The following is a 13010-nucleotide window of genomic DNA, read 5'->3' as shown; positions in this document are numbered from 1 at the left end:
AAGTGATGCCATCAGAATTCTTTCCCAGTGTCTGGAATCTGAGGATATCCAAACGGAAAAGAAAGCTTTGCCTTAACCCTAGCTAAACCAAATATTTTTTTTATCTTCTCTTTTAGTTCCGAATGATGTAGGACTAATAGACAGATCAGATGTGCAGCTTGGATTCTCAGTTCCTGTTCAAAGAGCAGATGATAGCTATGGTTAGGAGAGCCTTTGTACAAATCCATCTTGGTTATAAACCACACCCATTTCTGGATCAGGGGATTCTGTTTATAATCATTCAAAGTTTGGTCACCTCTCATTTGGATTGTTGCATGGCACTCTGTATGGGGCTAATCTTGAAGACCTACAAGTATTTATTGGCGTAGTGTGATACACATGGTATGACTCCTAGTAGACTTCCAAATATAATTCAACATCTGGTTACCACCTTCATGGCAAAAGGCCAAGTCATTTGTGGACCACTTATCTTTGATTATTTCTGCCCATTATACAAGATTCAACAGAGTGGGAATGCTGCAGGTCTATGTCTATGAAATAGTGCTGGAACTTAAGAAATTTAACTTGTCACAGTACTTGCTCGATATTACAACATACTCTTTGAAACTCAGATGACTCCCAAGGACTGTCATAAGGCATGGAATGTTTGTCTCTTCCCCATGGCCTGTGATGGCGAACCTATGGCACACAGAGCCCGCTCTGTGGGCTTGCATGCCATTGCCAATGGCTCTTCTGGTTTCCGGTGTGCACATGCACAGTGGCCAGTTGGTCTTCGCACATGCCGGAGCGCCAAAAACCTGAAGACCAGCTGGCCGGCGTGCGCATAGTCTAGTGCACATGAAGACCAGCTGGCAAATGTGCATGCGCGTGCCAGAAACCCAATGTCCAGGTGGCCGGTATGCACACTGACCAGCTGGTCTTCAGGTTTCTGGCACTCTCCGGTGCACATGCGCATATGTGCGTCCCAGTTTGGGCACTCGGTTTATCATCACTGCCCTAGCCATTATGTCAGAGTGGTAGATAATCCACATTTTTCACATTTAGTGAAATGATTGTTGTTGATCTTGGATTTATTTCTGTTTTCATTGCTATTTTTTATTTTTGTTGACTTTTTGTTATTTGTTTCAACACAATATTAGTCAGAATTAAATATTTTGATTTTTGTAACTATAAACAATGGACGAATGGTGGGTGGATGGATGGACGGATGGAAGGATGGAGCTTATCAGCTGAAAAATAGATCTTTTTTTAATGCATTAATGCAAAACATTTGCAAAAGAGCATGGTATCTTTGAACAGATTGCTAAAATTGTGGGTCTGTTAAAATTTATTCTTCCATCAGCCTACATTAAAGAGAGTTATTTGTGAGTGTTCTCCAACCAGCTTGTGATATTTGATGGTTAGAGAGGCAAACTAATGGGACAGTTCACCCATCCCTATCCTTAATTTTGCCAGCATTTTGTCCATAGCAGGATGATTCCCAGCAAGGGCAAAACATTTTATGCTAATATAGATTTCTGGCCACTCAAGTACTGTTGGATAGTATTTTAATTAACCCTTAGGAAGAACCAACTGTTTGTCTAGTTTTTCTGCCTCTTCTCCCATCCATTGTTTTGAGTATTTCTAGGTTAAAATAAAATGAAGTAAACATTTAGGAAAACACCAGAGCAGAAATAACTCAAGAGTAGGGAATCGGGTCCTACTAGGATTATACAACTATCTATGCATTTTGGATTAGGAAGGTGAGTTTGACTAACTAGTAGACATTCACCTCTTACTTCACATGGAAAGTGTAGAATATTACTGAATGGACAAATACAGGAAAATGTGAATAAGCAACAAAACTTCAGATTGTCTGGGCATGGCAATGAGGAAGGGCTTCTTCTTCTGAAGGTTTCCATTGATATTCACATTTTATAATATTGTCAAAGCAAAATAGTACAGAAGCATTCCATCTTCTCCAAATGAAACAGGTCTATTTTCTTCTACCTTTTAGGAAGCTTGTAGAAAAACTAGTGTCAAAAAATAAGTGGGGGATAATAGAAATGAAAGGAACTTTGGAAACAAAGTATTAATACTGTGAGAGAAGTATTACATTTTTCCAGAAGTTCATGTTTTTTGTAGAAGTTAAAATCACCCAGTCTTAGTTCTATGGGAATGTAGCACTTTTTGAATATTTGTGTGCCTGTTCTATCGGTACATAGTTTAACAGTTTATTCTGGTAAAGAGAAAAATAAAACGAATAAACACAGTGCATATTTTGTTTTCCTTGAAGCAGGCTTATTAATATATTAAATAGAGATCCAATCATGTTGTGAATTTTAGCAAAATCCAGATTGTTCCAGTTAAATTGCTGTGATTTTCCTGGCTTTCAAATGCAGACCATATGTGTGCTTAGACAGAGTTTTAGTCTTGCTCTCCTCCCTGTGGGCAAGTTCTATTATTTCACTTGCCACTCCCATTATTTAATGAAGCATAGATTAATTTAAAATACTGTGCTCTAATGGTTTATTTTGAAAGTCAGTTTTATAATAAAATTATTTTTTTATTTATAAGTCAAAGTGATGAACATACTGGTGTAAGATTTATAAGTCAAAGTGGTGAACATACTTACGTATGATTTATAAGTCAAAGTGATAAACATACTATTGTTCTTCCACCTCCTATTTTCCCCCAACAATAAGCCCAGGAGTGCATTGGGCTCTTCATTGGACTAGTTAGACCATCACCTGAATCACCACACCAAACTGGTTCTCATTTTATATTTAAAGTATCATTTCAACTGTACAGAGACCTGAAATATTCTTTCTTATATGCTTTAAACTGGTTAATTTTCTCTCAGAGTTCTTGAAGAACATTGAATTTGCAGTGTTACTCCAGGCTCTGAATTGGAATTTTAAATTCTATGTGTAGGGCAGGAACACTGGTAGCTTCAGTTTTCCAGGCAGGTTTTACATTATTATTTAATACCACCACATTTTTGTGGTAGTATATGGAAAATTTGCCATTATTGTCAGGTGATATAACAATTGTTTTATCAAACTGAACTCTGCTTTGAGAAGATTTTACTTCTTTTCTGTAAACCATTTTAGGTGTCTGAAGATACAGTTTAGTACATTTTTGGTTTTGTATAACAAATACCATCCTGTTAACTACTACTTAATTCCTCCTCAGTGAAGACTGTTTTGTAAAAATATATCTGAACAAATTTTTTTGTTTTAGTCCAAGATTTTTTTGATATGACATCCAGTGTGCCAATAACCACTGGGACCACTATGGCAGGTTTATACAATAATTTTTCAATTTCAGTTTTCAAATCTTGATACTTTGTGATCTTCTCCAGTTCTATTCTACTAACCCCTGCTATTGTCACATCAGTTATCCACACTTTCATTTTTCCAACTAGTTATATTTTGTGTGTTATGACTCTAGATTTTATCTGTCTATATTTGGAAATCCCACAATATTTTAACCTGCTCATTTTTAATTAGTTTTTCCACTAAATATGCCCACTAATTTTTTACTATTGGTATGTCATAATGTACCAATAATGTTCCGTGACCCGTCAAAACCGCGGAGGACAAAATCGCGCTCGACGAAAGCGCGCATTTGACATCATCACAGCGCGATGAAAAAAATTAAAAATTGAAATAAAATTAAAATTAAAGCAAGCCGATTCACATAAAGGTAAGGGTTAGGTTTAGGGTTAGGGTTAGGTTAAGGGTTAGGGTTAGGTTTAGAGCGTTAGGGTTACGTTTAGCGTTAGGTTAAGGGTTAGCGTTAGGTTTAGCGTTAGGTTAAGGGTTACGTTTAGGGTTAGATTTAGGGTTAGGTTAAGGGTTAGGTTTAGGGTTAGGTTTGGGGGGGTTAGGGTAAGGTTTTCGCTTTATTTTTACATTTTTCGATCACAGCGCGATGTTTTCGTCGTGCTGTGATAACGTCAAATGCGCGCTTTCGTCGAGCGCGATTTTGTCCTCCGCGGTTTTGTGGTGGAACCTAATGTTCCAGTGAATCATTTTGGTGACTGTGTTCTGTTGTTGTTTATAATCAGCTTTATGATCTTCATGCACAAGCTGGGTATGTTGTCTACTTCTGCTTCTTTGCACAATGTGCATTTTGAATCATTTGATGATATTTCAGTTTCAGCCTTCATTGCATTAGTTCGAATAACTGGCTCTTTTGCAGCCAAAAAGCAATCCTTCAGTTTCTTTTTTAATGTTCCAGTTGTATTTACATTCCCTTCAATCTTTTTGTCTTCTAGTCTAACTCCCTGCTCAGGCACGAAGCCCTATACCATTTCAGACAAATGGTTTCCAAACTCTTCTTAAAAACTTCCACAACTTCTGCAGGCAAGTAGTTCCACTGGTTAATTGTTCTAACCAGTTTTGTAGAATTTTGTAGAAATATCAAACCAATTTTGTATAAATTGGCTTAGCAATATAACTTAGCACTTAGACTTATATCCACCACTTCATAATGCTTTACAGTCCTCTCTAAGTAGTTTACAAAGTTAGCATATTGCCTCCAACAAACTGGCTCCTCATTTTACCGACCTTGGAAAATGGAAGTCTGAGTCAACCTTGAGCTGGTGAGGACTGAACTCCTGGCAGTGATCTGAATTTGCTTGCAATATTGCTGTCAGCCCTTGAGGCCATCTTTTTCTTTAGATCTTCAGGACTGCCACACTTAGTGCTGTGGGAAACTGCGAGGGGGGATTGCAAGGAGTTGCGGGTGATTGTTGTTGTTAGTTGCAAAATCATGTCCAACCCATTGTGACCCCATGGACAATGTTCCTCCAAGCCTTCCTGTCCTCTACCATCTTCCGGAGTCCATTTAAGCTCACACCTACTGTTTCAGTGACTCCATCCAGCCACCTCGTTCTCTGTTGTCCCCTTCTTCTTTTGTCTTCAATCTTTCCCGGCATTAGGCTCTTCTCCAGTGATTCCTTCCATTAGGTGGCCAAAGTATTTAAGTTTCATCCTCAGGATCTGGCCTTCTAAAGAGCAGTCAGTCTCCTCTAGGACTGACCAGTTTGATCACCTTGCCACAAAGGCCTCAATTCTTTGACACTCAGGCTTTCTTATGGTCCAACTTTCACATTGTAACTGGGAAAATCAGAGCCAAGGACATTCGGCCTGCACCTGGAGTGGCGTGACTGGGAGGCATCTGCAGTTGGGATGATGCATTGATTGGACCATGTGATGGGTATGTGGGCGCAGGGGAAGGGACCTGGGGTTTCTTTTGGATGGGGAAAACCTGGAAGCTTTCAGATTCAAGTTTCCCCAGATATGCCAATATGACATCTCTAATAAAATGGAACTTTGAGGAACTTCTAGCCTTGGAGTCTTCTTGCGTTGGGGGTGTTGCTTGGAATCCTGGCAATTGCTTTCTAACGTCTTTGCCATCACAGCTCCTTAATTAATGTTTTTCCTTGCCAGCATTCTGTTTGTATTTTTATTATGTTATTTCAATATTCACTTTTTGTTTCCTGTATATTTAGTAAGCTTCAATTTTTAGCTTGTATCTATATTTGTTCTTGGCTGTCTTTTACATAATTAGCCAATACATGCTTTTATTCTTTGACAGTTTGTTTGAAACCTCAGCCTCCATTTCTATGGGACAAGTAGATTATATCATTTTGGGGATGTAATGCATAGTGAATCATCATCTGCTTTCTTGTGTTTTCAGTCCAAACTGTCCAGTTCACCATGTGTCCTTATTCCAGTAGTATAATATATCATCAGGCCTGGGTACAGCACGGAAACCGTTTTGGTCGCCCTGACCGATGATCTCTGGCGGGCCAGGGATAGAGGACATTCCTCTATCCTGGTGCTTCTTGACCTCTCAGCGGCCTTCAATACCATCGACCATGGTATCCTTCTGTGATGCTTAGGGGAGGTGGAAGTGAGAGGCACAGTCTTATGGTGGTTCTCCTCTTACCTCTCTGACAGGTCGCAGTCAGTGTTGGTCGGGGGGCAAAGGTCGACCCCTAGGCCCTCAAATGTGGTGTGCCACAGGGTTTGGTCTTGTCCCCCCTACTATTTAACATCTACATGAAGCCGCTGGGTGAGATCATGCGACAGCACGGAGTAAAGTACCATCAATACGCAGATGATACTCAACTGTATCTTTCTGCCCCATGCCAGCTCAGTGTAGCGGCGGACGTGATGTGCTGATGCCTGGAGGCTGTTAGGATCTGGATGGGGGTGAACAAACTTGTGCTCAATCCCGATAAGACTGAGTGGCTTTGGATGCTGCCCCCGAAGGACAGCTTAGACAGTCCATCCTTAACCCTGGGGGGTGAAAATTTATGCCCCTCAGAGAGGGTCTGCAATTTGGGGGTCCTCCTGGATTCGCAGCTGAAACTGGAGCATCATCTATCGGCTGTGACCAGGGGCGCCTTTGCCCAGGTTCGTCTGGTTCACCAATTGTGGCCCTATTTGGATCGGGAGGCACTTCAAACAGTTACTCACGCCCTTGTCACCTCAAGGCTGGATTATTGCAACACGCTCTACATGGGGCTACCCTTGACAAGCATTAGGAGACTGCAGTTAGTCCAGAATGCGGCCGCGCGAGCAATATTGGGTGCACCGAGGTACACCCACGTTACACCTGTCCTCCACAAGCTGCACTGGCTACCAATTGGTCTCCGGATGCAATTCAAGGTGTTGGTTATCACCTTTAAAGCCCTACATGACTGAGGGCCAGAGTACCTTTGAGACCGCCTACTGCCACATACCTCCCAGCGGCCAGTAAAATCCCACAGATTGGGCCTCCTTCAGATGCTGTCAGCCAGACAGCGTCGGCTGGTGGGCCCCCGGAGGAGAGCCTTCTCTGTGGCTGCTCCGACTCTTTGGAATCAGCTACCCCCAGAGATCCGGACCATACCCACTCTCATGGCCTTCAGGAAAGCTGTAAAAACTTGGCTGTTCCAGCAGGCCTGGGGCTGTTGACCTCACTGTTGAAGTCCAGCCCCGATTAGAATGAATGTATGAGGTGTTGCTATTTTAAACCGTTTTCTTTTGTTATGTGTTCGTTATGTGTCTTTTTTTTTCTCTTTATTTTTGTAAGCTGCCCGGAGTTCTTCAGGATTGGGCAGCATATAAATGTAGTTAATTAAATTAAATTAAATTAAATCATAGGTATGGGCCAAATATTAATGAATTTAATGCTGTTTTCACTATTCAATTTTGTCTGTAGCAATTTTCTCATTTCTCTGAGGTATTGTTTTTAACTTACTTGTATTTGATATTATCCAATTATAAAATGCTCATACACAAGTAGGTTACTTAACATTATAATTTTATTTGATTTTACTCCAGTTTATTGCTATTGAAGTACATTTTCCTAAGCCAAATTCCATTGCTGTATTTATGCTACAAATTCTTACAGTGTTTGCCAATGATTGGATTGGATTTCGATTTTTGATTTTTGATTTTCCATAAAGCTTCAGATCATCCATGTAAAGCAAATATAAGATTTATTAGACTTTTTGCTGTTTGAAAGCCGAGATTTGTTTTCTTCAAAAATTTAAAAGTGGATCTTGGCAATGACAAATAATAAGGATCACATTCAGTCATTATTATTCCCGAGGTAAAGTGAAATGTATCTCTAGGAATTGAAGTAGAATCCTATATGATACTGTATCTGTAATAATGATTTAAAAGAATTCTGGGTGGACTTGGGAATTCATTTCAGAAAAATCTATATAAAGCTGGAAGTAATCCCGTTGAATATATTCTTTATTATTTTGTTTGCTTGCTTGTTTACTAATCTTTAGTAATCTTTTTTCACCTCCCTCTAGTTTGTCCAATTTTTTTTAATTCTCAGAAAAAAAATGGCAAACTAGAGAAATCTTCATTTCCATAGTGTATGTGCGAGCAGGAGTGCATGCATGTGCATATATGAATGAGGTGGTTAAAGTACTGAACTAGTTCCACCTTTCCCCTCCCCGTAGGGTATAGAAGTTAACTGGGTCACACACACTCTCTGTCCTACCTTGGGAAATTGAAATTGGAAAAAAATCTCCTTACCAACCCAGATTAAGTTGGACAAATGTGGTAGATGATAGTCCACAATGTTCAAAGAAGGAGATTTTATAGTGCGGTGCATTGAATTGGGTTGGATGTGAATATGTATGTTTGGATGGGTATTATCTGATTTGTATTAAATTAAGTACTATACTTCGTATTTTGAAAAGGGCTTTATTTATAATAAACTTTGCACAGTTTACAAAATGAAAATAAACAGAATAAATTTGCACTGGCATGACTTCAAAATGCTGAAAAAACAAAATATTTATAACTACCAGTATTTAATAGAAAATACATCTCATCTAGAAATGGCATTTGGAGACAGAGATGGGTCCTCAATCATCGCATATTAAATCGTGGATTTCTATTGACATATTTTAATTCTGCACTAAACATGGAAATATTGTTTCTTGCTTGTGAATCAGGAAATCAAAACAGTTATAAATTGGAGGATATATTAGACATCAGTGTACTTGGCAGGTAAGTTTAAACTTCACGTGAACAAACAGAGAAGCAATTATTATGAATAATTGTGAATTATCCCTTTCTTATAACAAATGTCTTTCCCTTACACGGCAAACCACATCTGTTCATTTTAGAAGATGGGAAGAAACAAACTGAGGAATATCTTGTTTAAGAGTACATTTGGCCCAGATATTGGCAACTTGAATTGGAAGTCAGTTCAGACAAATTGAATGGAACAGCAGCTGACAAAGAGGGACAATGTGATACAAGTAGATCACAGCTTGTCCTACTGACAGTCCTTAACTACTTCTGAGTAACAGTTGCTGTTCATCTCATTGATAATGGTCTCCCTTGTGCCTGTTTTTATTTCCATTATGATCAGAAGTGTAGAAAAAACGGTTCTGAAATTTTACACTGCTCCAGTTCTAAGTAAAAAAAATGAATGGATTTTGTTTAAACTTGCACCAGTTTTCCAATTTGATATGTTTTCAATCAAAACTCATTTCAATTTGCTGTTCATCTTTGTTATGTTCAATAACCATGTTATGAATAAACAAGTTCATGTAGATTTTCCTAGAACTGTGAACAATCTCTAGCAAATATCCATGTTAAACTGAGTCAAAACAAAACAAAAATATCACATCCAGAATCACATAGAATCAACATAGTATTCTGAATTATCTCTTTTCTCCCCCACATTCCTCTTGCCTGGAATGTGCAAGGAAAAGAGAGTCAGTGGTTTGGTTCCAAAGAATAAATATAACTCATCACATGGCTTAATTGGTATGGTAACAGTACAAAGTATTTTGTACTTAAGATAATTTTTAAAATTATGATAGTAATCCATAATGATAAAATGCCTTCTGATTTTTCAAGTCAGGAATTAAGGAACATCCATGAGGTACTGTATGATTCTGTCTGATTTTATAAATGTAAGGAAAACAGGAAAATAAATACTTGTTTGCCAAGTTTTCAAAGATTGCTTCTAAAAGTTGAAGGAGTGATGCACTAAATATAGAAATACAGGTAGTCCTCAATTTACAGCAGTAACCATTTAAAGTTTCAGTGCCACTGAAAAAATTAACTTATGGCCATTTTTCACACTTGGAACCATTGCATCATTGCCATGGTCATGTGATCAAAATTCAGACACTTGACAACTGACAACTGACATATTTATAACAGTTGCAGTGTCCCAGGGTCATCTGATCAGGTTTTGCAACCTTTTGATAAGCAAAGACAATGGGATAACCAGATTGACTTTACAATTAATTGTGTTATTAACTTAACAACTGCAGTGATTAACTCAACACCTGTGGCAAGGAAGTTGTAAAATGGGGCAAAACTCACTTAACCAATGTCTCACTTAGCAACAGAAATTTTGGACTCAGTTGTGGTTGTATGTCAAGGACTACCTGTATTATTTCTTGAGGAAGGGAGCATGTTATTTTTGTAGAACATTTATCATCTGTACTAAGTGCATTGGATATATAGAGAACTAGCCTCAAATTTAACTGGAGCAGATTCATATATGAAATAACAAGTGCCTTCCACAATTTATTTATTGGATTACTTTTAATCTCATTTTTATTGTTTTATAAGTAAATTAGGTGGTGAATTTACCTGATACTTCCTTCTTCTCTATTTTCCCCACAACAACAGCCCTGTGAGGTGGGGTTGCTTGACAGGCAGTGATTAGCTGAAGATAACTGGCTTTCATGCCTTAGGTGAGACTAGAACTCATGGTTCCCTGCTTTTTAGACCAAATTAAAATCAGTTGGCCAAAGCAGAATTTCAAAAGGCTGAATTCAATAATCGTCCATAATAATCTACAAAAAAGCGGGAATGAAAAGAAACCATTATTACAAATAATCATACTGTAAAATCTCTGAGGCATGACTTATACATTACAATCTTCCTAAACAAATATATATGCAACCAGTGAGAAACAACATCAAAATCTATTAAATGTATTAAATCCAGAAATCAGATAAAAGAACATTACACCATTCTCTGATTTTCCACTTTTTTAAATACACAAAATATTTCTGAGGAGAAAATGTGTCTGAACTTTCAATATTTGTTCATAAATATGACCTAAAACATGATCTGTTCTCCACACGTCCTAGAATTAGAAAAAAGATAATTAAACAAATGAGTCAAAAACATTGTACTCATTAGTCATTTATTGATAGAGAAAAATAAGCTAAAGCTAGATGTTTGTGTATGGCAAAAGTAAAAGTTTGTTGGATAAGCCTTTGGTGAAGCAAGTTTTACTATAGCAAAACTTAATTACCTTTTGCTAGGAGATTTTGAGGGCTATACCAAGTAAATCTGTAGCAGGCGAAAGAGAAAACTTTGGATCTAAGGATTGAACTGTCGGTGTCAGGAGAGACTGCAGATGCAGTCACTTGTCAGAATGAGGAAAATGATCATTTTATACCAATTGCTGCTTCCTAGAGACGGGGCTAAAGGGCTTAATAAATTCAGACAGCAAAGTTACACACACCTCTACATTTAGTCCAATAAATTAATGCACTGTGCATTTCTGCATAATTCTTGGAATCAAAAACCCTCACAATAGTAAGAATTTATTGGTGGGCTCCGCTTCATGTACAAAATGCATGAGAAAACACTGGTTTCTATATAGACTCAGGGCTCTTTGTGCATATGTTTGCATATACATGAATGTGTGAGTATTTTTGTGTACTTGCCTATGCTTATATATGTGTGGGGGGAGGGGGGAAAGAGAGTGTCAGAAATAAAATGTCAGTATCCATTGTTTAAAAATATGTACAGAAATAATTTTAATACACTTCATAAACATGCATCTTAAAAATGAAGAGAAAAATAATTGCAAGATACCAGTACTGACCAGATTCACAACTACAGTATTTCTGCCAATTGAATGATACGATTGCTCTAAACGTTTGAGAATACAGAAATAAATTACTCTAAAAGTGGAGGATACATCTGCACTGCCCCTTATTTTAAAAATGGCTAAAACTTTACATGAAATGCTAGCCTGCAAATCTATATACAGTATGTTTTTCCGGGATTGAACCTCACTGTGAAAACCCTTTTTGGAGTAAATTGAAATTTGGTTAATTTGATCATGCTATTGGCCTGAGTTGTAAACACTTGAATATAAGTCTCAATGAAACTAATTTACCTCCAGGTAAGCATATCTCTCCCCTCACACTTCCCCCTATATTTCTTCAGTTCCCCTCCTGCACCTGTGCCAGGCAGATGGAGTTCAACTTGCTCATTGACCCAGAAGCTCAGAGCCCCCCACTTTCCCTCTCAGAATCTGGGACACCTCAACATGCACACAGGCACAAGGGGCAAGCAAATGGTAAGTAGGAGAACAGATATCTTCTTTCTCATTTTAAAGGGATTTTCCTTAAATAAGAGAAACTGTGTTTGTGTTTTTTCATCGGTATTCGGTATTCAGTATTCAGTATTGAAAAATTCTAAAAATGAATGTTTAATAGACTGTATAAATTCAGCTCTCAAAAATAATTGAAACCTCAATATTTCCCATATTCAATGTGTGGAATTTCCTATTTGCCTTCATTCCAAGGGGAAAAATAGCAATCCAATCACCCACTGCAACTCATCAGGTTGCCTCTCTTAACTGCTTTTTGAAATGCCTGGAAGATGGGTGCTGATCTCAACTCAGGTGGAGCGTCGTTGCTTTAGGAGAACAAAAAAATGGTCTCCCTTTCAGCTTTCCTGTCAGATTTTTTTCACCATGCTGATTGAGGAGATGGCATTGTGATCTTATTCATACTATGGTTTTTCAAACTGACAGAACCATACTAACAACATAGATTCAAAAGTTACATGAAAAAGGTAATGAAATACATGTAATTTAAACTGACTATTTTGATAAGTTGAACACTGGAATGTTATCATCAAATAAAAAGTGCTTTGCTGAAGCCAGAGGAAATATTTTAAGTGTTTATAATATTATATGACAAAATACAAGTGTCACATGTTACTAAAAACACTGAAAATTAGCATGCTGTGGGGCTGAGGTGCCCTGGCATAGGCATGTTCTACTTTCGATCTACAAAATATCTATGCAAAATAGTGTGGTTGTGCACAGGCAGAAAGCATCTTTTCTCTTATAATTAAATGCAATAACAAATCAACTAAGTATTAATTGCTCTTTTGTAACAATTATCACCTCACCCTATGTGTAAGAGGAATGGCCTCTTGAAAAATAGAATAATTGTTTTCAATCTTCATTTGTACAATTTAAATATGTAAGGCTATGTAATATTGTGTAGAGAAAGTGAATTAGTACCTGCATACATGAGTACATTCGGAAGCAATAAACGTTTGGGTTGCAATTCTATAGATATTTGTTAGTGATTCCCATTGAAACAGTGAAGCTTTTTTCTAAGTAAGCTGCAGTTCCTTCATTTTCCTTCATTGGACGGAGTCCCCTAAAAGTCCCATTTTTTGCTCTATGTGAGACTAGTCAAAATGAAATTAAATTTATAC

At 37.8% G+C, this 13010-nt stretch overlaps 1 protein-coding gene across 1 annotated transcript in view; it reads left to right on the top strand.

The window, feature by feature from the left end:
* Positions 1 to 11747: 11747 nt before the first annotated feature.
* The window catches only part of LOC116518592 (pituitary homeobox 3-like), a 37581-nt gene continuing 36318 nt past the window's right edge, over positions 11748 to 13010 (top strand). Inside the window, exon 1 of the mRNA XM_032232096.1 lies at positions 11748 to 11853. Coding sequence (XP_032087987.1) covers positions 11748 to 11853 — 106 coding nt within the window. The remainder of the gene's footprint in view (positions 11854 to 13010) is intronic.

This window comes from Thamnophis elegans, chromosome 15, assembly GCF_009769535.1.
Source record: "Thamnophis elegans isolate rThaEle1 chromosome 15, rThaEle1.pri, whole genome shotgun sequence".
Lineage (NCBI taxonomy): Eukaryota > Metazoa > Chordata > Lepidosauria > Squamata > Colubridae > Thamnophis > Thamnophis elegans.
Note: the sequence above shows the minus strand (reverse complement) of the source record. Positions and strands in the feature narration are given on the sequence as shown.